The sequence below is a fragment of the Rattus norvegicus genome, chromosome 18, assembly GCF_021556685.1.
Source record: "Rattus norvegicus strain SHRSP/BbbUtx chromosome 18, alternate assembly SHRSP_T2T, whole genome shotgun sequence".
Lineage (NCBI taxonomy): Eukaryota > Metazoa > Chordata > Mammalia > Rodentia > Muridae > Rattus > Rattus norvegicus.
In genome coordinates this window covers 15,458,302-15,484,854 of record NC_141551.1, presented here as the reverse complement: position 1 = coordinate 15,484,854, position 26,553 = coordinate 15,458,302, and the positions used below count along the sequence as shown (strand labels likewise).

Sequence of the window (26,553 nt, the reverse complement as noted above, 5' to 3'; positions counted from 1 at the left end):
GTTAACAGTATCATTGATTGTTAGTGTTTTAATTTTGAGACAGGGTCTCTATTATGTAGTTCTGGCTTTTCTGGAACACATTATGTAGACCAGGCTGGCCTGGAACTCATGGAGCTCCACCTGCCTCTGCCTCCTAAATTCTGAGATTATGTGCCTTGCTAACATTAGAAATGTTTTTAGGACTATGTGAATTTATTCATTCAACAAGTATTTCTATATTACACTCTGTGCCACAGCATAGCACAGCATTTAGAATGGCCTTCAAAAGCCTGAGCCTCAGTCCTTTCAGTTAGGAGACCCATGGGGAAGTAGGGAGATGCACACAAAATCAGGTGTCAGGACTACACAATTACAGTGTTCAAAGCTCAGTGGAGAACAGAACTAGGGCCAGAGAAAAGAGCAAGAACATTATCCTTTCTGCTGTCGTCTGCAGTCATGGTTTATCTAACAAAATAAGCAATGCATAAAAATGACCAAATTTTACTTATTTACTTTACAATCTGAGTCCTTGAAAGAACATGGGTGTTGGTTTCTGAAAGGCATTTCAAAACCATTTTAATTTAGTTATGTATTATATCAGGCCCAATACCAGTATTTTGATTTAATCCTTTTCTGACACTCAGGAAAACTCTATCTCTTAAAACAATACTCTTCATAAAGTTGAGAATCACCAACAGAGGGTCGATCAGTGTGAGAGGAAAGTACACTTGTATTTTAAGTCATTTGAACACACATTGAAAACCTAATAGTCTCTTTCACGCACTGACTTGATTCAACTCTTAAGGTCTGGCTCACTGTAATCTTTGCTTGCAGTTTTATCATATATTCAGTCACTGTGACACCCTCAAAATGGTACATGAAACCATAGAAGAGTAGTCCTTCAGGTTTCCTAGAGGGGCACTCTCGTTCCCACTTCCGGCGCTCGAGCACGGTGGCTTTCCGGCTTCCCAGGGCTGTGCAGGTAACGTGCGGAGCGAGGTGAGTGCGAGGGTGCAGCTTCGATGCCTTCCAGGTCCCTCTGATGGGGCGCAATCCTCCTGTACATTCTTCCCTCTATCCCTCGCTCCGAGCCCGCTTGGGGAGAGCCTGGAGCTGTGCCTAGGCCACTTCGCAGATTCGCGGGTTGCTTATTCCTCTGCGGGTGCCTTTGCTCGCTGTGTGTCCTCCTAGGGTTCTATTGCACTTACCGGATTACTCTTCCACTTACCAGCGCCTCCTGTGTGTTGGTGCTGGCAAGCGCCTTAGTGGACAAAGCTCATTACAGGGCCAGGTCTCATCACGGTCTTAGCTTTCCCCTTTATTAGACACTTTCAAAGCACCAAGTCCTATGTAGGTTTTTAAATTTAGTAGTGTTTTAAAGTCTGAGACACAATATCACTAATTACCCAGGGTGGCCCAGAGCTCACTCTAGCCCAGGCTGACCTTGAATTTGGAGAACTTCTACCTCAGCCTCCCAAGTAGCTAGATCCAGTCAGTCCTGGGCCACGAGGTCTGGCCTTTTGTAATTTGTATTCACAATTAGATGTGTGCTTCTGTTTAATACATATCTCTCCCTGATGTTAAGTTCTGTAATGGCAGGGGCAATGTCTTGATAACTGCTCAGCCCTTAGTGCCTGTACACAATAAATATTAACGATCTTGTAAAATGTGAAGTCTCTTCTAATGAGCACTTGGACTTTGTGAGGAAAGTGTGTATGAGCCAGCAGAGGACTCATCCGAGACTGTGGACCTGGAGTTAGACCCATAATCCCAGCACTCAGGTGGCGGAGGCAGGAGGATCAAGTCAGTAAAGGCTGGCTCAAATATGGTGAGCCCCTGGCCCAAAACACCAAACCAAACCAAACCCAACAAAAACAACAGTCCAGATTACCCCACAAGCCACATAAGATGGGACAACTTGCATATGTTGAAAGAGTGGAATTTACACCATAGCATGATCAAGCAGTAACATTCTGACACATTTCGTTTTAGTGCAGATACATTAATAACAGCCGCCTGCCTCAGCCAGCAGAGGGTTGGTTACCCAGAAGTGCCCTCGTCAGGCGGATTAGCCATCTAGGGGGGCCAGGGATTGATCTTCCAGAAGTGGGGGTGGGCTCCCTCCCAGGTTCAGGGCCTCCCCCTCTCTTCCCTTTCACCACTTGCTGGGTGACACCTAAATCCAGCTTTTCTGATCAGAATCAGTTACCTTATACCCTTGCAGACAAGTTTGCTTCCTCAGACTTGTATCCTAAGGAGCGAGTGCCCTGAAACCCTGGAATGCCTCTCTCTACAGTCTCCTGTGAGAGGATGGAAGTTGGGCCTGGGCTTGTTTTTAGTAACTGTTCTTTTGGTAAGTTTTTCACAGTGACGCCTATTCTTTAACCCATTCCTTGTAAAGTGGAATTTGCTTCTTATCTTGAATCTCTGTTTTTTTTTTTTTTTAAAGATTTATTTATTATATATGAGTGCACTGTAGCTGTCTTCAGACACACAAGAAGAGGGCCTCAGCGCTCATTACAGATGGTTGTGAGCCACCATGTGGTTGCTGGGATTTGAACTCAGGACCTCTGGAAGAGCAGTCAGTGCTCTTAACCACTGAGCCATGTCTCCAGCCCAAAGATTTATTTATGTTATTCATATAAGTACACGGTAGCTGTCTTCAGACATGTCAGAAGAGAGCATCAGGTCTCATTACAGATGGTTGTGAGCCACCATGTGGTTGCTGGGAATTGAACTCAGGACCTCTGGAAGAGCAGTCAGAGTTCTTAACCACTGAGCCATTTCTCCAGCCCCTTATCTTGAATATCTTACTGGGACAGTTTTGACCTGTGTTTTTTAAAAGGAGATGGTTTGTGTTGGTAAGATAGTTTGTTCCTTCAGTGCTCAAGAGATGTGGAGTGCCTCAATAGGAAAGCCTTGGAGTCAGAGGGCAGAAAGTACAAGGGGAAATGGTAAGAATCTTAGCTGTGGTTTCTATAAGATGATCAGGTGAAGCAGCAGTGCACTCTGGGAGATAGGGATTTCCCTGCTTGTTTGGTGCTGACCTTGAAGAGATTAGTATAGGAAATTGATGGTCTTGAGGATGAGAGCCTCACTGAAAACTTGGAAGGAGGGGATTCTGGGTCTGTTGGTTTCCAGGGAAAGGAAGTCCTTGCTGAATTGCTTACTGCTATGGGAACTGTCTAGCCCTGAGAGGGACTGTGAAAGCATCGAAATAAAAGGGGGCTTAGCATACTGTGCAGCACTAGCTACTGTACTTACGGTATTAGCTCTTTCCAGGAGAGTGGAATCCCAGAATCTCGCCATGATTACCTGACTGACTGATTAGGATTGTCTGACTTCAACACTAGGGGTTTTCGTGAGTTACATCACTACTTGAAACCTGCTAACTGCTGTGGGAATGTTTCTCAGTTTGTATAGTGTTGATCAGTGCATCCTGGAAATTATATTTTTATTATGACACATGTAAATATATATGTATATATGTGCATATTATATGCATACATATGTATACATGTGCATATATGTTCAGTGTTATAATCCTGTATATAATGTACAGTGTCATGTGATTCATTGGGTTGAGTGACAGAAACATTGTAGTTTGTGTAGTCATGGACAAGACCAGAAGTCCCATTAAGGTGTGTGAATTAATTTATGTATTTGTCTGTGTGAGTCTGTGTGAGTTTATGTGGCCCATGTGCATGGGAGTCCTTGGAACTAGAGTAATAGAAGGTTGTGAGCCACTGTGTCGGTGCTAGGAACTGAGCCTGGGTTCTCTGTAAGAGCAGTGGGTGTAACCACTGAGCCATCTCTAGTTCACCTTCTAGTCGTGTGTTTCTTGACAAAAAGTCAAGGGCTTTGAAAGAAATGCAGTTCCCTTTACCCTTGTCTTTTATGGGTTCTTGACTAAGTCAGGGTTCTCAGCATTGACATCTCAGAATGATTTGTGGCTTGATTGGGATCTGATTTAGGAGCGTCTGACTGAGCTAGAACACAGCCTGAGTGAATAAGTACATTAAAGTTTGTGTTTTAAAAAAATAGCCAGACACATATGAAGGGCACATATATAGCATTCTTACTAATAATATATTTATATATACACACATGTACATATTTTTAAGATTAATGTATGTACATGTTCTGTTCTGAATGTTTGCAGTGCCCTTGGAAGCCAGAAGAGGGCATTAGATCCTCTGGAACTCAAGTTGTAGACTGCTGTCAGCTGCCACGTATGTGCTGAACTCTGTCAGATTCTCTGGAAGAGCAGCCAGTGCTCCTAACCCCTGAGCCATCCCTCCATCCTCCCAGTAAGTCCTGATAGCACATTACAATGACATTAGGTATCAAAAGTCAAAACCAACAGCTGACCTGATCAGTAAACACCACTGTGAGCAAAGCCAAGTGGTAAGCTGTATGATTTGGTACCTGGGATAGTTTTAGGTGATGGCTAGAAGAGGAGTTGAAGACTCTAGAGATAGGAAATAAAACCTAATTCGAATAGGGATTAATTTGAATAGAAGGAAGGGGTTGGAGAGGACTGTTAGATGTGTTGGTTACTTGCTAACAGGCAGATAGCTATTCTATTGAAATCCTTTGGAGATATTCAAGAGAATGCATGATGAGATTGAGCAACTGTGAGTAACTAGGTATGGAGATCTGGAGGGAGTTCTAGACTAGGTGATGGATATTAGCTGAAAGTGAGGGAGACATGGAGAGGGACAGTAAGGGGAAATGCTTGGACTAACTTTCTGGGGGCACTGGGAAGGAATTGGAGGAGCAGAAACAAAAACTTCTAACTTCTCCCACGTGCTTACATGCTATAGAGACATAGTATTTGTAATAAAGATTGAGTAAGGGCTGGTGAGGGTTTATACTGACTGCTCTTGGCAGAGGACCTCAGTTTGGTTTCTAGCGTCCAAGTTGGCTGGCTCACAACCACCTGTAACTCTAGCTCCAGGGAATCCAGTGTCCTTTTCTAGCCTCAGTGTGCACTGCATTCATGAGCACAACCCATACATTGACACATACCTATATGTAATTAAAAATAAATCTTAAAAAGAAATGAGGAGTATCACAAATACTGGGATCAAAAGGCTAGAGACATAACAGTGCTGATCACTAAAGAACAGACATCAGTGGGCAACCCTGGCAAGTGCTGTAATACGGCATAAACGTCTGACAGCATGGCACACGTCATTTGTTTCCCTTTGTTTATATTTTAATTTATTTGATGTGTGTGAGCGCATGTGTGCTTGTGTGCAGAGAATTCCAGGATTCTCTTTTTACCCTTTGTGTTCCAGGTATCATACTCAGGTCAGGTTTGGTGACAAATGTGTACTGTCCCATCCTGTCCTTCTACTCCCACAACCCCCAAACAAGGTATCACTATGTAGCCCTGATGTTTCCTAAATACCAACTTACCTAGTAAGAAAAAAAGGAATTATTTCTCTTATACTAAAATATAGCAGATGGTGCTTAGGAGGAAGATTGTCGAGTTTGGGGGCTAGTCCTAGCTGCATAGTAAGACCCTGTCTTAAGACACATACTCCATATAGTGCCCATGTTGTTTACCCATGGGTTTATGTTTGACTATTTATGAAACATCTGTTAATATCTGTCAAAGCACTGAGGAGATGTTACTTTGTAGGTATCTCAGACCTAACTTTGTTATTTAATAGTTCAGATAGGGCACAATCAGCTCCCAGTCAGTAGAGTTGCCCAGAAACCTGAATTCATTGTTCTTTAGAGATAGGGTCTCAGAGTATAGGTAAGAACTCACTATGTAGCTTTGGAATTCACAAAGTCTTTCTCCACCCTAGTAAATGTTGGAGTATAGGCTTGAAACATTATTCCTAGTCTTGACTCCTCTATCTTCTAAACCCTTATCAGATAAATAGGACTCTAAGACCTGTTTAGTTTCTGCATCTTTGTCTTCTATCCTTCAAGCCATTATGGTCTCACGCTCCAATGGCTGTAGCCCATTCTTCTGCACACTGCTCAGCATGGGAGTCAGACCTTCCAGCCATGCTTGTGGCCTTGGGGTTCCACTACTCACACCATGGATGGCTTGGCTGTTCTACTAAAGGTGTATTTTTCTCTTACTGTCCATTAGTGTTCCAGAGTCTGGCATATACTTTTAAACCTGGGTGCATAGACATACCTGGGGCATTTACTAAAGCCGTATTCCTGGGGATTCTGACTGAATCTGTCTTAGGGCCCATCTTCTATGACCGATAATTGAGCTATAACTGGAGGTGACAACCATTAGTCGGCTATTCCTAAACTCCCATCAGTTTTTTCAGTGGGCAGTGTTTTCTCACACCCATTTGTGTCACTCAGGTCAAACTCCTATTTTTTATCTTGCAGGCAGCTCATTCTGGCTCTTCTGGCTGCCTCTCTCTGCTCTTAGGCATTGGTCTTTTCCTCGTGTTTGCCTTTCTTTGATTGTCCTGTAATTTCATTGATCATATTATTTACCTGTTGCTTTCCCAAACTGAACTCAGAGTCCCTCGGAAGAGAACTTAATTCAAGACTTCTGTTTAGCAGTCTGTATAGTACATAGTAAATTTTAAAGTATTTGTGAAATAACGAAGGGAACCCATGACTCTTGTGCTCTGGCTTTCCTTCTTTATGCACTCATGGGGATTTCCCATGACCCTCATCCTTACATTCTTGTCATCATTCTAATTTGCAAGAACTACCAAGGTTGGTCTGGACAATCCATTCTGGAATAAAAACAGCTAGTGATTGAGAGTCGGGCAATCCTAGGTTAACATCCTGACCAGTTTGGTGACTTGGGGAAATTCAAGATGCTTGGCTTCTTCATCTGCAAACATGGGGCTATTTACTGCACAGTGGTATTGTTGAGACCCAATAAGTAACTCATGTAAACTGCCCACAGCAAGCGTTAGGTTTTGAGTCCCCATCTTTGGGGAGACTCCATGGTATAGTAGAGCTAAGTACTTTACTTGCAACATTGCAGCTCTGTTTACTAGCTGTGTGCCTTTGGTCAGCTTATCACCCTCGGAAGCCTCATTTGGAGAATGGACAGAAAGATGATGGTTCATAAGGAGCACTAGCTTAGTATCCTTGATGTTATTATCTAATGCTCTTACTAAAGGTAATACATTACCTTCTGTCTCACATCCTGAAAACAGTCTTGAATGATCTGTAGATCATCATTTGTATGGAAATGCCCGTTCACTTACCAGGCACTGTGATCACTGAGCTGCATCCCACGGCTCTGCATGTTTTAGCAGTGGTATATGGTGGGTGTCCTTCATAGACACGTAGTACATTTAGCAGTGGTATATAGTGGGTGTCCTTCATAGACACGTAGTACATTTAGCAGTGGTATATAGTGGGTGTCCTTCATAGACACGTAGTACATTTAGCAGTGGTATATGGTGGGTGTCCTTCATAGATATAGTGGGTATCCTTCATAGACACGTATTACATTGCAGGTGCCTGCTTTCCCTGTGTGACACGCACACTGTCCACCCCAGGGGTTCTTTGGATCTACCTCCTCTCTGCCTCAGCTAGGTAGCCTTTTGTATTATTCTGTTCAGGATGTCCAGAGAAACAGCGGCCTTGGCCTGTCGTGCTCCAAAAGGACAAAGTGGGCTCAGCTTTGTGAAAACTGAAGAGAAAGATGGTGTTTGGAAGCAGGACTTTGGTTTCCAGGGACACCTCCAGAGCCAGGAGGTTTTCCGTCAGCAGTTCAGACAGTTTGGCTACTCTGATTTCACTGGGCCCCGGCAGGCTCTGAACCAACTGCAGAAGTTTTGCCAGCAATGGCTGAGGCCAGAGGAGCACTCCAAGGAGCAGATCCTTGAGCTGCTGGTGCTGGAGCAGTTTCTGACCATCTTGCCTATGGAGCTAAAGGCCTGGGTGCAAGAACACGGGCCCAGAAATGGAGAGGAGGCTGTGACTCTGTTGGAGGAGCTGGAGAGAGAATTTGATGAACCCAAGCACCAGGTAAGATGTCAGGTTTTTGCTGGTTTTGTTCTCTTGTGTTCAATAGAGAAGCCAGGATGAGTAGCACTCACTCAGCTCTCAGGGAACTTAATCAGTTTCTGTCTCTTGGTAAATTATTCATTTACCCATTAGTTCAAATCATGGGGGTTTGTAGCACTGGGGTGTTTTTTTTTTTTTTTTTTTTTGTTGTTATTGTTTTGTTTTGTAGTCATCTGACAGTTTTCTGCTTCTTCATCTTGCCCTGTTGCTGTAGGGTTTTTCTCTTATCTGCACTCAGTCACTGGTACTTGTTACTCTAGAACACAGCTCATGGTCAAGAAATGATCTGCAAAGAAACGACACTCATGGGAATGTCGGAGTCTCTGAGTAGTCCACTGCAGTCCTTGGAAAACCATTGCAAGAGTGAACTTCAGGAGCCCCAGGTTTTCCATGAGAGAGACAAGGCGACCCTACCATTTAGGGTTGAGGATGAAGGTGAGGATTATTGAATGTGCCAAGGTTTACTTTCTTAATGACTGTCACTAAGTATTGTTGGAAAGCCCTGCTAGCCTCGAAATAGTCATTAATTGACTCAGCCTAGAATCTGAAATTTTAATATAATTTTAACTTGGATTAAAAGTAGTCTTTAGTAAGATTTCCTAATGCCATATTCAAGACTAATAACTGTTTTTAAAACATTTTTGTCACACTGACAAGACAGTTTCTAAGAGGGATGAAAATACTGTCAGAAGCTAAAGTCTCATAATAACTTGGAAAAGGAAAAACTTAATATTAAAAAAATCCTCAGCTGCAAGCCAGATGTGGTGGCATACACCTATAATACCAGTACTGACGTGAAAGGCTGAGAGGTAGGAGGGTTGCATGTTACAGGCTAGCCTGGACTACATGAGATGGTCTCAAAGAAGAAGAAAAGTAGCAAGGCATTGACCACTATGTAGTATAACTAAAAGCCAAACTCTAGGAAGTACAAGGCTAAGGTAAAGTCCTCAGGAGAACACACATGCAAGAGGGTGCCATGTGTCATCTGCTCCTGCTAGGCCTGAGATCCGATCTTGTTAGAGGGCACAGTCACAGATGGCAGTAGAGATGTTCTCCGAAATCCTCGGCAGGCTAGATTTAGTAGGAGCCACCTTTAGGGCGCCAAAAGCCTGGCAGGAAATGTGATGTAACATAAAATTTGCTGGGAAGCTGCCGAGGAGGACAGTTTCTCTAAGATTTATTGGGGCATATGTTGTTGGGTGTCCTACATGCTGTGAGAAATGAACAGAAGTCTCCTCCACTGTCCTTCCAATTCTCTCAACTGATAAAATGCATGGGCTAACATGATGCCAGTATTATGGATAGAAAATATCACAGGTGCCAAAGCAATCTTGTTGACTCAATTCATTCAAGCCTATGCAATTTACATTACTCATTTTTTTTAAAGATTTATTTATTTCATGCATGTGGGTACACTGTCGCTGTCTTCAGACACACCAGAAGAGGGCCTCAGATGCCCATTACAGATGGTTGTGAGCCATCATGTAGTTACTGGGAATTGAACTCAGGACCTCTTAATTGCTGAGCCATCTCTCCAGCCCTATATTACATCACTCATTCTTACTATAGTTATACTGCAGTTACAAGTGCTTGGTTAGTAGGACTCTACCCTAAGATGTAAACCTGTTCACTGTATGTTGGTAGAACTAGGAATACAAGGACGGAAGCCTGAGAGCCTCACCTCAGACTTTGGCAGTTCACCAAAGGAATCATATTAGTTATAAGTACAATGAGATACCTGACGCAACTAACGTTATAAAGAAAAAAGTGGTTTGTTACCTCATGCATTTAGAGGTTTAAGGCTATGTTAGCTTCTTTGGCTTATTTCTGGTTTGGGATCTTTCTACATTATACCTAATGTTAGTTATGAGAATATAGGCAGAAGCAAGTTATCATACAGAAGCAGGAAGCAGAGACCACCAACTGTGGGAACTAACCAGAACCCTATGAGAAGCACCTTAATCCTTTTTTTTTTTTTTTAAAGATTTATTTATTTATTATATATAAGTACACTGTAGCTGTCTTCAGATACACCAGAAGAGGGCATCAGATCTCTTTACAGATGGTTGTGAGCCACCATGTGGTTGCTGGGAATTGAACTCATGACCTCTGGAAGAGCAGTCGGGTGCTCTTAACCGCTGAGCCATCTCTCCAGCCCGCCTTAATCCTTTTTGAGGGCATCACAGTTAACTTGGGGTCTCCTAACAGCTCACCAGCTGAAAGGTTACATCAGTTGACATCACCATACAGGGACTAAGCTCCCAACAGATAAGCTTTAGAGAATAGCATTCAGACCATAACAATCTCTTAAGTCTTTTAGGGCAGATATATCTAGTCCCCTCTTCTCTCTGGTTTTTGTTTTTTGTCCTGAACCTGATACTCAATATATAGACCAGCCATGTTCCTCTGCCTTCCGAGGGCCTGGGTTAAAAGTCGTATGCCACACACCTGGCCCTTGCTCGGTTTTATTAAGGTCTTTACAGACTCTGCTATATTAGACTAACTTAGACTCTAACTTACAGATCCAGCTCTAATTTCCAGCTCAGGTTGTGCATCATAGGTTGAAGCTCTTAGTGCCTTAGGCTGTGAATGTACATTTTGGGCATGAGATTAAAAGTGAGATTACTGTCTCCTTCACACCTGCTGTCTTTTGGGCAACAGGAAAAAAATAGTTTTTTCTGATTTATGCATCCAAGGTCAACCTTTCTCTGATCACATCCTTTAACTTCATGTACTTGCTGTATGTATTTTTGTTGTTTTGTTTTTGAGACTGTGCAGACCAGGCTGGCCAAGAACTCACAGAAATCCACTTGCCTCTGCGTCCCAAATACTGGGATTAAAGGTGTGCATCACTACACCTGACAAATACCCTGTTTTTATGATTTTATTATATACTAGTGGTTTGTTGAGTATTTTATTCTTTTTATTTATTTGAGATATGGGTTACAACCCTGGCTGTCTTGGAACTCTGGATGTAGATGAGGCTGGCCTCATACTCAAAGACAGGCCTATTTGCCTGTCTTTGTCTCATGAGTATTAGGATTTAATTTGAGTACCACCATCTAGCCTTTTCTCATAACTTTTAAAATAAGCACAGCCTTGAGGAAGTTGTCGATATAACTAATGATATAAATTTCTGAAATCCAAGTACAGTGCAAATTTCATTTCAGATTTTATCTGTTTTCTCTGATTTTTCATAAGGAATGACAGAAAAGGAAGCCAGCTTGCTCTCAGCTTTGCTAGAATTCACTGTAATGCTATATTGTTTTCAAGGTGTTGTGAAACTTGACTATCAGAAGTGTTTATTTTTTTTTTTCATGTAAAACTATCCCTTCTCCACAGATGAATTAAAATGAGTTTTAAATTATTTTTCTTTTAAGTACAACTACAGCTCTGCTTCCAAAAAGTCAGGCAAGTCACCTGGGAGAGACCTTACATGGAAGTTAGCGATCTTTAATCTTGACTATCGATGAATAATCTCCCAAAACTCTTGAAAGCTTTTGTTCCCTGGTTTATAAAATGTATATATTTAGAGGATTTTTGACAGAATAAAAATAATTTAACAGTTCAGATTTTACCCTTAAAAGAACTCAATTTATATCAACTATATCTAGTGGTTCTTGTTTTGAGATACTGGAAATTTTGACATAAAAAGACATGCTATAAGATAGCTGGATTTGATTAGGCCCTTAGGCAACTGTTTGCATCATCCCCCCACCCCCCGCCCCATCTAGACTTATGAGATGAATTTGGTAATACTTGTACTTGAGCAAGAATGAGTAAGGAACCCAGAGTGTTTCTTTTTAAATGCTTTTTCTTTCTCTACTTACATTTATATTTGCATATATTTATATATAGCTTATGTTTATATATATTGAAATATAAAAATTGTATTTGAACACATAAACCTTTTAAGTAAATTTTTTTTTTTTTTCTGAGCTGGGGACCGAACCCAGGGCCTTGCGCTTGCTAGGCAAGCGCTCTACCACTGAGCCAAATCCCCAATCCCAGTAAATTTTTTATATAAAATTATATACTATATATAAATATGTAAGTATACAAATATACATAAATATAACACTTATATTTGCCCTATTTGGAACCTGTGAGAATTTGCAAATGCCTTCTTGCTTTCTGTGTCCTGCCCATTCCCTTTGTCTAATTCTTATCCCCCAAACATTTTATAGTATTACGTGCTCTCCTACTTTGCTAGACATTGCACTGATGTACAACTCTTAAGACATTTTATTCCTGGTTATCTTGTATTACCTCTTCTCTCACATCAGCTAATTTAGAATAGTCTCTTTCTGGCTTATGGCTGATATGAAGTGTTTGTTACCTCAAAGTATTGTTTTCTTGTTCACTACACAACATCTTCAATACTGACTTACATTCTTTGTCCATTTTATTCTCTTAAATGTTTCTATATTGGGAATGTAATTGTCATTTCCCCAGCCGTATCCCTTCCCTATTCCTGAAGATCAAACCCAGGGCCTTGTGTTTGTAAACAGTCTGTCATTTGGCTATATGTCCATCCCTGTTTTGTTTTTTTTAAAAAATGTGCATGTTTGCCTGTATGTTCATACGTGTATCACCTGCATGCCTGGTCCCACAGAGGCAGGGGTGTTGGAGTTCCTGGAACTGAAGTTAGGGATAGTTGTGAGCCACCATGCGGGTGCTAGAAACTGAAGTGCGTCCCTGCAAGACGAAAATGCACCTTAAATCACTGAGCTGCCTCTCCGAACCCAGCACTTACCTTTTCCTTTGGTTTACTTGTTGTTCCTTCTTCAACTTTTTTTAACATGAAAAAGAAATGACACATCCTATCCATATTTTTAGACAGCAAGATGGCAACTGGGAAAGCATTGACAGCAAAGCAAGAAGGGATTGAATGTGTTGCATCAGTGGCCATGGAATCTCCAGGAAGACTTCCTAGGGAAACTTCTCCAGTACAGAGAGTTGAAGAAACTATGGAATTTCTGGACAACGAGAAGCAACAAGGAAGTGATGATACAAGCAACAAAACGAGTCCGCTTTCTTCTCAGGAAGGCGGTTTCAGTTTGGCACCCTTTAGCAAGAAAACGCCTACAGAACAGAACATCTTTGAGTATAATGAAAGTGAAGGGATCCTTAGTCAAAACTTACATGGTACTACACAGCCCAGAACTGACACAGGGAAACTGCTCTATGCATGCATGGATTGTGGGAAAGCTTTTTGCAATAGGTCAAAGCTGATTAGACATCAGAGAAGTCATACTGGAGAGAGACCTTATGCATGTAAAGAATGTGGAAAGGCCTTTGGTTTCAGAGCAGACCTTGTTAGACATCAGAGAATTCACAGTGGTGAAAAACCCTATAAATGCTGTGACTGTGGAAAAGCTTTTGGGAACAACACAGGGCTTACTAGGCATAGGAGAATTCATACTGGAGAGAAACCTTATGGTTGTGATGAGTGTGGGAGAGCCTTCAGTCAGTGTTCTACTCTTATTCAGCATAAGAAGATTCACAGTGGAGAGAAACCTTACAGTTGTGAAGAATGTGGAAGAGCCTTCGTCCAGAGTTCTGCTCTTATTCAGCATAAGAAGATTCACAGTGGAGATAAAGGCTTTAAATGCACTGAATGTGGGAAAACTTTTTGGACAAGTTATGTTCTTAGGGAACATCAAAGAATCCACACTGGTGAGAAACCTTATCAATGTAATGAATGTGGAAAGTCCTTTAATAGAAGCACAGCACTCACTGTTCACCAAAGAACTCACTCTGGGGAGAAACCTTATGAATGTAATGAATGTAGGAAAACATTTAGGCATAGGTCAGGCCTTGTGCGACATCAGAGAACACACACCAGAGTTAAACTCTGAGGGTAAGTGGTTGTACAACTGTGAAATGTAAGGAATTCTCTTTGAAGGCAAGACTCCACAGAAGATAGAGAAGTTTCCTAATGGCAGGACTTTTGTCTTTCCAGCCCAGTTCTTTTCTGAAAAAAAGAGATCCACACAAAATGCTTGCATATTGAAAGAAGAATTTTATCCAGAACTTGTCTACAAAGAATGGTATTTTCTAAGGGGGGAAAAGACTGACTCATTTCTGGATGAGGACTCTAACCCATCTGTTCTTCATCCCACTTCACTGCAGATAGAACTGCCATTGAGCACCTTCATGTAAGTCCATGACTGAGGCACAGATCCTAAGATCTCTATAAGATCTGTCTAGTGTTTGTGCCTGACAGGATATTTTAAGAATTACTGAACCCTGAAATGTTTAATTGAGGCTATGAAATGTCATGTCCTGGATCAGTTTCATATCTGAGGAATGGAAAAGCACCCTTGTTAGTGCTTTTAACCCTTAGCTTTCTGCTGCAGTCTATTTCCTTATTTGGAAATTGCTGGGCTTAGCCACTGGAGAACAGGCTTGGTCATTGCACTCTCCAAATTAAAGGCTAATAGAATATACATATTTAAGTGTGTGGCAATAACTGCCAGATAAATTCAGGGTTCTGTTGGAAGACATATCAGAGATGTTTTCTGATCTATGAGTTAACTAAAAATTCCTTGGATGTGATATTGAGATGTAAAAATGTAGAAGCAGCAGCTTGGCTAATGGCAGAACAGAGGCAGAGGTCATAGCATACATGGCACGATGAGAAGAGGATATGGAGACATTCCTGTATTTTGACCCTCGTTCAGAAGCCAGATTGGTTTCTTCTCCTGTTGGTAATAGCCTGAGTTGGATAATGTATTTCACATCATAAGTGACCTACATGATCTAGAAGTATTCAGAATTATGATAGAAAATAAAACTGGTGTTTCTAAAGTCATGCCTGTATACTAAGGAAACAGCAGGCATGGGAAGCTGAAGGACACTGGAGTCTGGAGCGTCCTTGGCATTAGGTTTGCAGATGATAAGCCACTTGAGGGAAATACAGAGCCAGTCCTTCGGATTCTACAGAATTCTTCCTTGAGTTTAATTTGGCAGTTTTAATTAATCCACAATTGCTGTGGGTAATTTCTACCTAGGAGTGTACTTTAAAAAAAAAACAAAACACTTGGTAATAATCGCTATTGTGAGTAAATGAGGTGACATTGGATATGGTACTTCTAAAGGTTGTGCAATTTATCATTTAAGATCTACCATAAAGGGATCATTCAAATGGACAGTGAATTGCCTTTTCTTATAGGTGACAAGTGAATGAGTCAATGTTTTAAATATTTATCCTTTTTCTAATTGTGAATGTTGATAAATCAAGTCATCCATAATCCCATTACCCATAGCAAAATTAACTTTTGAACTTCCTATTAAAGTTTTTCCCCAATTCTAATAGTTTTGGTAAGAATCTAGTGTGACTTTGCTAACCTTTAACATTTATATGTTCAGTTTGCACTCCAGCTGCTTAGTACTGTCAGCGTGTAATGGTAATGTACTGTAATAAAACTGAAATTTTAAAGTTTTGCTTTTAAATCATTCCAGTAAAGAACAGAACATGAGTGGAGTTATGCTGGAGGGTGGAAAGGGTAGAAAAGAGAAGTAGCACACTTAATTTCTACTTCTTGGATTAAATAAATAGCATCAGGAAGCTCAGACTTTAAGGTTGAGTTGTTGAAGAGAAGGAGAACAAATCCACCTAGATATCCTCCTTCTTCAATACTAAGAAAGACCTTTGGAATCACTACTCCAGAATTATGTGTATGTGAATGCAAATGCCTGCAGAAGCCAGAAGAGGACACTTGAAGTAGAGTTACAGGGGTACACCACCCAATGTGGGTTCTGGGAATGGAACTCTGACCCTCTGTAAGAGTAGTCCTGCTCTTAACCACTGAGCTCTCTCTCTAGTCCTATGTTTTGAGTAATTTTGAGACAGGGTTTCACATAAAAGCCTAGGCTGGCCCAAGAGATGTGACTTTCTCCTTGGCAGTTCACAAACAAAAGTAGGTTATTAGGCCATTGTCAAATGTCTTAAAGTTCAAGTCTCTCAGTTTTGGTTGCGGGCAGTGGAAATGAGGAAGAAAAAGGGTGACTGATTTAAGAGTCATGTAAGGCAAGTGCTGCTTTCTAGACTTTTTAGACAGCCTCTGGAGCAAAGGGGAGAAAGGCATGGAGCAGAGAAAAGGGCATTATTTTCTTTCAGAAAAGGTTGTTGAGGGCTGAAGAGATGGCTCAGCGGTTAAGAGCACTGACTGCTCTTCCAGAGGTCATGAGTTCAATTCCCAGCCACCACATGGTGGCTCACAACCATCTGTAATGAGATCTGGTGCCCTCTTCTGGCCTGCAGTCACATATGCAGGCAGAGTGCTGTACATAAAATAAATAAATCTTTAAAAAAAAGAAAAAGAAAAGGCTGTTGAAAGACAAAACAACTTTTTCTTTCAGCTCATGTTGGTGTCCACTCTGTTTCATAAAGACTGAAACTTAAGATCATCTTCAGCTCTTTAACATGAGAATATAGTCAAGATAACTTGTGTATGCCTGCTGAATTCATGGGAAAGCACTAATGACCAAAGCTGTTAACCACCTACAAGACTCGCTTTTCTCAGCCGTAGATCTTTAAGCATGTGAGTTACCCACACAGGAGACTGGAAGGGGACTCTTGTACATTATGGAGCAGGTAAGTGTGCATTGAACTCATCACAGTGACAGACCAGAGCTAAGTCTGTTAGAGCTAAGGCAGGGGTTAGAGGAAGCGAGTACTTACTCTTACTGCTGTTTTGGGCTGTTTTTGTTCCCTACCAGCCACACAGGGCTGGGATCAAGCATGGGCCTTAAACACAGTGAGCTCATGATTTACAACTGAATTATTCTCTAGCCCCTGGCTCTATACGCAGTATTAGATTTTGTAGTAAAACCTGAAATATAAAAAAGGACATTACCTGTAGCTTTACCACCCAGAAGTAACTACTGTAACATCTTGACATTGTATGTTTCTATTTTAATGCATGTGTTTTACATGGGGTCACTGTTGTATAGATTATGTATTTAATATATTATGAATCTTCAACACATTTTAACAGCTAAGACTGCATGGTCATGGTTTAAATATATTTCTGGGTAGAATTTCAAAGACAAAGGCAGTGAGTGCTTAAGGCTTCTGATATTGATTGGCAGAAATATGCAGTCACATCCATCAGCAAGAGAGTCCTAATTTGCCTGAATCCTTATTAATTTTATATGAAAAACAAGTATCACTTTCATTCTTGCGCCAATATGATGGTGTAAGACCGAACATAAATGGATTGTTGAGTGGCACTTCTGGGATCTGTTAAAATGTTAATCAATTTTTTCATGGATAGTGTTAATGTGCTCCCAGAAAAGGGTTCTGATTTCAAATTCTGACCTTGTAACTACAAGTCTCCATTTCCTATGTACAAAATATGATTTGTACTAATGACTAACACATACACAAAGCCCTTGGCAAGCACCTGTTACATCTCTCTCTGATCTATGTAAGAGCTCCAGAATATTTCCCTTTTGTAAACATTATCCTACTTAACAACTACATTAGGCATTTGGCTTGTTATTCTTACTGGTTAGTACATACTCACCTATAAATGTCCAAGACAGGATTACTTTTGTGTCCTCATAAAAATTGTTTTTCTCTTTTTACATAGACTTGAGTTTGGTGTGTTACTCCTCCAAACAGCTTTTTTCCCCAGTATTTTGAGATGGGGTCCTAGGGCCTATTATGTAGCTTAAATTAGCCAGGGATGCTTCAACCTTCTTTTGTCTCACTGTCCAGGGTACAGGGATGACGAGGCTTGAGTTGATTAACTTCCTCCTTGCACTATGCACCAGCCTTACCGTTCTCTTCTGATGGGTTCCTCAGAAGAGAGGAAGTCCTAACTAACAGGAATTACACTTTTGTTGTCCCTTCTCTAGCAAGGTCCTTACATTTTTTCAAGATACTGCTAAATATTGCTAACATAAGACATGTGTGAAGTATCTGGAGAAAAATCCAAAGACCTAGAAACTGACAATTTTTGAGCACCCAAGTGCAGGCAGTCATGCCAAGATGGAAAAATGGTGGAGAAGCAGCTCTAAGCACAGTTGCTGTGGCATCTTCTAACACATCAACTCCAGCAACTCCAGTATTCTAAGGAATTCAACGGGTCTCTATCTAGGCTGTTCTCTTATATAGTCTACTCCTACCATTGTCTTCCTAGGCTCCTCTGCAGTGCGTGAGAGCCTGCCTGCAGTCATACTTCTCACAGATGTGATGCCAAGTCTGAACTCTAGGCAATGTTCCATGGTTTGTTCCTGCCATTAAACACAAAGATCTCTTCCTTTCTTGTTACCTGGCTTTCCTTCCTGGTTAACTCCTCAATCTTCTTATTTCAATTTCCTTTATCCAAGTTCTTGGACAAGGAACTGGGGAAAGTGCTTAAGAAGCACTCTTAAAAGTCTAATAGACTGACCACACTAAGTGTCATTTTATTATCTGACTAGTAATAGCTATTAAACTGTAGAAATCATTCCCCCCTACCCCATTATATTCCTAGTCCCTGACACAAAACAAGTATTAAAAAATTACATAGGCCTGCCCACTTGCCTAGCATGTTAAGCCCTAAGTTCAGTTCCCAGCATGGCAGTAGGGAAGAGATGGGACTTTCCACTTGTGTAAATTAACTCGTATCTTTTACTTTTCAAGCTGATTTCATTTTGGGCCTGTCTTCAGATCAACAAATCATCAATGAAACTGTCTTCTCCGTTGTCTTGTTGACTTTGAGTTCCTTAAGCAGTCTCTTAATGCAGACCATACTGTCTCACAAACCTGGCACACTGACAGAATGGCAGAATGAAGCCTTTTCCCATGTCATTCTCATGGAAAATGAGGTCTCAATATTGCATTACTTTTTTTTTTTTAACCTGAGTATTCCTAATGTTACAAAGCTTAAAGTGATGGTCTTGTATCTTTTTCATTAGCACTGGGGAAGTGCTGCACAAAGCAAGTTAGACTAACTAAAAACTTTTTTTTTTAAACTACCTTTATGGAATCTTGCTCCAAAATCAACCTTATGACTAATAGAGAAAAATATACGGATGTATTTACAAATCATTGTATTAAGTTACTTAATATCGTGGACTCTCTGATGGCGCATCAACACTGACCTGTGCCTAAAAGCCTTCCCACACTCATTACATATATAAGCTTCATCTCCAGAGTGGATTCTCTGGTGCTGAACAAGGGCTGAGCTCCTTTTGAAGGTTTTGCCACAGTCATTACACTGATAAGGCTCCTCTCCACTGTGGATTCTCTGATGTCTTATGAGGTTTGAGTTCAGACTGAAGGCTTTTCCACACTCGTTACATTCGTAAGGTTTCTCTCCACTGTGTATCCTCTGATGGGTAATCAGCTCTGAGCTCTGCTTGAAAGCTTTGCCACATTCATTACATTCATATGGTCTCTCTCCCGTATGAATCCGCTGGTGTCTAATAAGCTTTGAACTCTGGCTAAAGGTTTTCCCACATTCATTACACCTGTAGGGTTTCTCACCAGTGTGGATTCTTTGATGTATGATTAAATAAGAACTTTGACTGAATGCTTTTCCACACTCATTACATTTACAAGCTTTCTCACCTGTATGAATTTTCCGATGTCTAGTGAGAGCTGAGCTCTGATTGAAGGCCTTTCCACATTCATTGCACTCATATGCTTTTTCACCACTATGGATTTTCTGATGAATAATAAGATATGACCTCAAACTAAAGGCCTTCCCACACTGATTACATTTATAGGGCTTTTCTCCAGTGTGTATTCTCTGATGTTGTGTTAGAGAGAAATGTTGTTTAAAGCTATGCCCACATACGTCACATCTATAAGGTCTGTCATCTGTAGAAACTTTCTGACATGTAACAGAGTTTGTACTTAGAATCAAGCATCTTTGAGACTCATCATGATGGTCTCTCTTTGCTAAGGATTTGTGTGTGAAGATCACTTGACTAAAGCTGCCCCTGTGGAGAGGGGAACTTCTTTGCTGCCATTCTAAATTGCTTTTGTGCTCGCTGACACCTCTAAATGAAGGATCCCAAGAGAATTCTGGTGCTTTTTCTTCTGAAATGTCCTCTTTTGCTGTTGTTTCATTATTCTTAGAATCTGAAATGGTAAAGCAAAATAAAATTAATAAAATCCTAGAGTTTACATTTCTTCAGTTATTCTGAAGTCATTGTCTTTAAAAAAAATAAGAAAGGATTTTGCTATGTTCCACAGGTTAGCCTGAGACTTCTGGTTTCAAGGGATTCTTCTACCCAGCTTTCCAAGTAGTTGGGACTATAACTCCTCTCCACTATGGCTAGCTTAGTCTCCTTTTCTATAAGAGGAAATAGAAGGGTCTATTTACAAAGATGACATTGTCCCTTGGGATCTTTTCTCTTTCCCAATGCTAAAGTCTACACCTTCCTTTTGACTCATCTTTTCTTCCCTTTAAGACTTCAACTGATCACTATTATTATTTTCAATCTCTTTCCTGTAATGGTTAGTGTTTAATTATCAACCTGACATCAGCTAGGAAGAATGTCTCAGACTAGATCAGGTCTGCTTGTGTGGATGTCTTGGGGGAAGAAGGGCTGGAGATGTCCTGATTATGTTAACTGATGTGAAAGGACCCAGTCCATTGTTGACTAGATAGTTTTTGGATATAGGTCCTAAACTGTGATGATGTGGAAGAAGTAAGTCTAGCGGTAGGCATGATGTAGTCATACTTTCCCTGCTCTTTACTGTGGATGTGACTAGTTGCTTCAAGTTCTCACTGTCCTGACTGTCCTTTAATGATGAAATAGAATTTGGAATCATGAACTTAAACTGTTTCACCTCTAAATTGCTTTTGCCTTGGTATTTTATCAGAAACCCAAAACAAATCTAAGATAATCCTACTTAACAGCTTAAGCTGAAATCACCCCTCCTTTCTTAAAAACCAAGCTCCTTGCTTATGTATCTGTTAAGTAGCCTCATTTACATTCACAATTAAATTTCTCTAATGGGTTTGTCTAAAGTCTGCAGCCTGGTTTCTAGTTTACCTTCTTGAACTCTGCTACTTCTATTGATAGGAATCTTGTCAAGGTCACTGATTTTATAACTGTACGTAATTGAATGGGTACTTTTTGGATCTTAGCCTTTCTATAGCATGACACGGAGACCCACACCTTCCACTGTTCTATTTTTCTTCTTGAGACAGGGTTTTACTCTGCAGTCCAGACTGTCCTCAAACTTAGGGCAATCCTGCAGTCACGAAAGGTAGAATTAAAAACGTGAGACACTACACATGACTCTCCTCTGGGTACCCTCCCACTTCCCAGACTTTCCTTTCTATTTTGGAGCGTGTAACTCAAAAACTATGTTCCCTCAGCATCTGTTCTGTGTTTTAATGTATCCTCACTGTGGAAATTACCCTAGATGTCAATTACTACAATCACGTCTTCTTAGATCTCCAAGTCTACTTTAAACTCTAGACTGTCATACTGGATTTTTGCTTGTATTTGGACTCAAATGCCCCATAATCAAACATCAGATTTTTTTCTTTTCCTTAACAATACCATTATTAATCAAGTTGTTTCTCTTTCATGATTTGCTTTTGATGACGACCTCCTACTACAGTGCACTTTGAATGCTGAGGAACAGATTTCAGCTTCAGTCTTTTTTATGCCCCAGAGTAACACAGGTTTCCTCATTTACTGTGGCCTCTGGGATTCCAAGTCTCTTAATAAACCTCCAGTCTCAAATCATTTCTGTACTCTGAAGCTGAGTTCTAAGCAACAAATCCAATAATGCCACTTCCTCACAGGTATGAAATGAATAGAGTGAAAGGCTTTAACAACTTGGACCTCATTTCCTCCTTTAGTTTCTCTTTCATTATTCCTTATCAGTTTCCAAGTCAAACTGAAGTACCTAAATGTCTGTAATAGGTTGTATTCTCACTTTACTGGCTCTGTACTACCTATTTACCTGACTTTCTCCTGCTCATAATTCAAATTATAGCTTAGGTATTTCTTCCTCCAGGAAGTATTCCTTGAGTATTTCTTTAAATTTTATTCATTTATTTATTTATTTTTAGACTCTTTCATGTGTACAGGTGTTTTGCATGCATGTATGTTATGGGTCGTGTGCATACGTGGTAGTGGAGGTGGTCAATAAATGGTGTCAGATCTGGAGTCACAGATAGTTGCAAGCCGCCATTTGAGTGCTAAGAATTGAACCCAGGTCCACTGCAAGGGCTACAAATGCTCTTAACCACTAAGCCAACTTTCCAACCCTTCTTGATTCTCATATTGAGCTTGGTGTCACTTTGTGCTGCCATGGCACCCATTAGACCGCCTAGGATGCTTCTGCTTTTCTATGAACCACTAATGAAGGTCTGAAAATTACTTGAAGATGAAAACATGGTGTCTACCATAGTATTAGACAATTTAGCACTTTGCAAAGTTATAAAATGGTTAAATGAATCAATGACAGGGAAACTCACACAAGGAAGGATGACTGCAATTCCTGTGAGGGTCGTTGAATACAAAGCCACTCAAGTGAGCACCTCTGGTTTTGATTAATACAAGTGTTCATGTGGAATAAGTTTATAAATGCAAGTCTGCATCTACAAAACCAGAGGCCTAACTTCCATAAATCTGAAAATAAGTTTCTATTCCTACCATTTTTAGAGGAAAGACAAGGTTTCCAGGATTTCAGCTGTGTCTTCAGAGGCCGGACTTGGATGCTTGTTGAATCTTGGGATGTTCTGAGATATGTCAAATCTTTCCATGACACTGATGGTCCTTGTGGATTATCTGGGACCTAAAACCAGCACAATATAATTAGTAAGACTCTTACATGGTTAATAAGACCACTGCCACGGATGAAGGATAGGGAGAAAAAGGGTAAAGGCGGTAAGTATGTGACATCAAGGTCATGGTTCCTCAGAGACAATGTTCTAACCAGAGAAGATACTACAACTAGGACTGCAACTTTTTCTCCAAAACACATCATCTCTGTTCCCACCTGCTGCCCTGGATCATCAAACTCTTTCTCCAAATCTTCCAGCAGAGTCACAACTTCCTCACCGCTCTTTGGGCCGTGCTGTTGAACCCATATCTTCAGCTCTTCAGGGAGGATGCTCAGGAACTGCTCCAGCACTAGCAGTTCCAGGATCTGCTCCTTTGTGTGCAACTCTGGCATTAGCCACTGATGGCAGAGTTCCTGGAGTCTTCCCAGAGCCTCTCGGGGCCCAGGTGTTTCATGATAGCAAAACTTCCTGAATTGCTGGCGAAACAGTTCTTGGCAAGACTGGGCACTCCCATTCTGTTTACATTTCTGGCTCCAAGAAAAGCTGCTGTCTTCTATTTTCACGAGTATTAATTCTTCTTGATGATCCTGAGGTTTTAAAGTTGAAATTGCTCTGGATTCCATAGCCATTCTGGGCTGAAATAGCTCACAAAAAGCTTAGTACAGTTGGGTTTTGTGCTTGGGGAGGAGTTTCCCAAGTAACCTCTTCTTTCCTACAATACATGAAAGCATTTTAACTTACAGCGTAGGAAAAAAAACAACTCTAAAAACTTGTAACATTGAAAATAAACAGGTTCAAGACTAAATATAGACAAAGCATTAACAATCATCTACTGTGTAGAACTCCTACCACTGACAAAAACTCTTTTAGAAGTATAAGAATGCAAATTAATATGACTGTCCTTTTCAGTTATCTTTCAGTCCTGATGGAATTCATGACTCTCCTCCGGCGGGGAATGAATTCAGGGCCTTAGAAACAGTAGGCCAAACATTTTAGTTTCCTACATCCTTGCCCACCCTTGACAGTGAACTCAGGTTCTTGCTAGACAAACATTCCACCACAGGGCTGCATCCCCAACCACAGACAATTTTAATAAAATACAGGCTGCAGATTTCTCCTGTTTGTTTTTAAAACAGGGTCTCTATGTAGTCCTGGAACCTGCTATGTAGACTAGGCTGGTCTTGAACTCAGAGCTTTCCTGCCCCTGCAGTTCTTCGATTAAAGGCATGCAGAACCAAACCCAGCTTTTGGCTTTAATTTTTTTTCTTTAGTTACTGTTTATAGTAACTGTGTATACTAAAGTAACTGTAGTGTTGGTCTGCATTTAAGGTTTTAAAATTTTAAAATCCGCACTGAACATAAATTTCTTTAAAATATTGTATATTTGTCATTAGGTCCCATTCATATACTGAAATTTTCAAAAACGTGGAGGCCCTTACTTTGTGTGGACTTTGTTCTGAGCCAGTATTGAGGAAAGGATTGGCTTATGAATGAATTTAGTGAGGAATTCTCTTAACTGTAAAGTGCTTAGCTTGGATTAAAAACATGTTACTATGGACGCCAAAAGTCAACTTCGCTCTCAAAAGCCTGAGTATTCCAAATTCAAATGAAATATGGCAGTAATCATTTACTAGATTTGGAGATAAAGAGCAGACACGACTCTAATGTATACAGAGACTTATATGCTCCTTCATTTATGTTAAAACCCGGCCCTAAGCTCACAAGGCTGAGCAGAATGAGAGCCCTCCCCACCACCCGCCAGTGCGTGTTAATATCTGGTCTCCCCGTTTACACATTAACCCAGCCCCACTCCCACACCAGAGAAATCTGACCCCTGTCAAGTAGTCTAATGTCAGTATGCCTTGCTTCCCCTACAGACAACCAGCGCGGGTCACATTAACTAAGCCTGCGTCCTTGCAAGCTGGAACTCCTGACCCCCGTACTACCTGGCGCGGCGTTCAAGCGGCTCTCACCCAGACGCTGACCCGCTCGCCCTGCGCTTCTCAGTCGCTCGGTCCGCTCCCTCCCTCTACCTCAGTCCCAAGTGAAAGGATCCCAAGAGCTGACACCACTGCTACCCATACCGGCTAACAAGACACCCGCCCCACACCTTCGCCGCAACGCACCTTATTTTTAGCTTCCGGGTTAAAGCACAGAGTAGGCGCGTGCCAGAAGGGGCACCACGGGGGTTGTCCAGCGGAAAGCGGCGGTCGAGGGGTCTCTTCAGGACCTGCCACACGCCTTCCCGCCGACCGGAGCCCCAGGTACAGCGCAAGAGCAGCACAGGGGGCGGACATTAGCCACAAAGACCTGAGGCACGTCCCCGCCCCTTCCGCTCGCCAGCGTCCGACCTTCCGTCTGTCCCTCCCCTTCCGCTCGCGCGCACACAAAAGCCTTGCGTTCCACCCGCCCCACCCCGCGGGTCTGCTACCCGCTGTGCTCCATTGTTGTGTTGCTCCCTTCTTACTCACCCAATTTTCCAATTCCATAATCAGATTTTCCTGTCTTAACAGCTCTTTTTCGTGGCCCCTGATAAGAGAAAACCAGTAACGGTCCAATAGCTGCCCTTCATGCTCTTCACTGCAAGCCGCAGCGTCCTCTATTTGAAGCCCTAGTCATTGCACAAAGCCAAGGTGCTCTGACGCAGATCCGATTCCAGACACGCCTTTAAAGTCGGGTTTTTCTATTAAAAATATTTACTGTTTCTGTGTATCTATACCTGTATGTACACCACTCATTGCTGGTAGAGGCTAGGAGAGGGCGTTGAATCCGGTGACAATGGTTGTGAACCACCTTGTACATACTAGGAACCGAACCTTGGTCCTCTGCAAAAGCATCAAATGTTCTTCACCTCTGAACCATCCTTTTAGGCCCCCCCGTTGTCTCCATTTTAAAATATTTACTTTTATTATTTTTGTTTATGTGTATCTGTGTCTTTGTTTATACGGCATGCGTGTGCAGTGCCTACCGAGATCAAATGAGTCCCTTGAAACTAGTTACAGACATATGTGAGTGCTGGGAATGGTTGTGCTTCTTTAGAAGAACAAAATGTTCTTAACTGATGAGCCATTTCTCTAACCCCAACTTTCCCCCTCGAAAAGCAAGGCACTTTACTTTGTGAGAGATTCTGTATTTGTTAAGGACACCAAATTATTCCTTATGAATAGTTTTACATTTAGTTATAATTATTTCAAAAAGTTAATAAAAGGGTAACAAGGTGATAACATAGAAACAACTAAATTCTCTTTTGTTAGCTAACATGTAAATCAGATATTTGGGAACGATGTCCATTAGCCTCTAGAACTATCAATAATCATAGGCATTGTGAAAAAGTAGCAATTTAAAAATCCCAAATAGATAAGGGTGAGCAAATCTTCCAAGAAAGAGCTACACCTTCAAATTAACCTTTGCATGGCTGACTGATTAGAACGTCAATAACTTGGAGAGTTTGGGATTTTGCAGGTCCAGAGCCAAGTTCTCTCAAGCCAGCTTTAGCTCTCTTGCTAGCCATTTATTACTCTCCTGTGGATCTGACGTGGTAGCTTTGTGGCCATTAGGTAAATCACCTGGAGTGCACAGAGCACTAGTTTTCCACTGGCATGTGTTAACTGAGCAGACCACTAGCTTTCACTCACTCTAAAGCTAAGTGTTATCAGATAGTGTCTGAAGCCTGTAGCTGAGATTTCTCCTCGCTACAGCCCACCTCTGATATCTCTATATTTTAAAAGTGTCTTGATTTTTATCACTTTCTTTGTTCTGTTACTATAAAAACTTCATGGAAAACTGCCTCCATGTTGTA

At 41.2% G+C, this 26,553-nt stretch overlaps 2 protein-coding genes across 46 annotated transcripts; one reads left to right on the top strand and one right to left on the bottom strand.

Annotated features, from left to right (window-relative positions):
• The first annotated feature begins 931 nt into the window (after nucleotides 1-931).
• Zscan30 (zinc finger and SCAN domain containing 30) lies at nucleotides 932-23,559 on the top strand. 44 transcript variants are annotated; one of them, XR_015642408.1, is made up of 8 exons: nucleotides 942-978; nucleotides 4,142-4,289; nucleotides 7,551-7,959; nucleotides 8,259-8,433; nucleotides 12,838-13,861; nucleotides 13,964-14,159; nucleotides 16,366-16,600; nucleotides 18,638-20,880. XR_015642408.1 is itself a non-coding variant. In XM_087593213.1 (7 exons), exons 4-6 carry the CDS (start codon nucleotides 7,552-7,554, stop codon nucleotides 13,857-13,859), a joined length of 1,605 nt encoding a protein of 534 aa, XP_087449339.1. In that variant the 5' UTR covers nucleotides 942-978; nucleotides 2,276-2,332; nucleotides 4,142-4,289; nucleotide 7,551; the 3' UTR covers nucleotides 13,860-13,861; nucleotides 13,964-15,442.
• On the bottom strand, nucleotides 14,004-25,073 carry Zfp397 (zinc finger protein 397). Of its 2 annotated transcripts, XM_087592001.1 has the most exons (6): nucleotides 24,881-25,073; nucleotides 22,970-23,466; nucleotides 22,624-22,765; nucleotides 17,535-20,083; nucleotides 14,799-16,838; nucleotides 14,004-14,494 (listed from the first exon to the last, which is right to left on the bottom strand). In XM_087592001.1, exons 2-4 carry the CDS (start codon nucleotides 23,381-23,383, stop codon nucleotides 19,056-19,058), a joined length of 1,584 nt encoding a protein of 527 aa, XP_087448127.1. In that variant the 5' UTR covers nucleotides 23,384-23,466; nucleotides 24,881-25,073; the 3' UTR covers nucleotides 14,004-14,494; nucleotides 14,799-16,838; nucleotides 17,535-19,055. The 2 variants fall into 2 exon arrangements, with proteins under 2 accessions (XP_087448127.1, NP_001258404.1); NM_001271475.1 differs by lacking the exons at nucleotides 14,004-14,494; nucleotides 14,799-16,838 and having other exon boundaries at nucleotides 18,852-20,083; nucleotides 24,881-25,036.
• Nucleotides 25,074-26,553: the final 1,480 nt, after the last annotated feature.

Bases quoted from the DNA above. Each gene is read 5' to 3' on its own strand.
- Zfp397 (XM_087592001.1), bottom strand. From the start codon at position 23,383: ATGGCTATGGAATCCAGAGCAATTTCAACTTTAAAACCTCAGGATCAT. The intron at 22,766-22,969 runs GTGGGAACAGAG...TGCTGGTTTTAG, and splicing joins TTGATGATCCAGGGCAGCAG to GTCCCAGATAATCCACAAGG. The intron at 20,084-22,623 runs GTAGGAATAGAA...TTACCATTTCAG, and splicing joins TTGTCTTTCCTCTAAAAATG to ATTCTAAGAATAATGAAACA.
- Zscan30 (XM_087593212.1), top strand. From the start codon at position 7,552: ATGTCCAGAGAAACAGCGGCCTTGGCCTGTCGTGCTCCAAAAGGACAA. The intron at 7,960-8,258 runs GTAAGATGTCAG...TTGTTACTCTAG, and splicing joins TTGATGAACCCAAGCACCAG to AACACAGCTCATGGTCAAGA. The intron at 8,434-12,837 runs GTGAGGATTATT...CCATATTTTTAG, and splicing joins ATTTAGGGTTGAGGATGAAG to ACAGCAAGATGGCAACTGGG.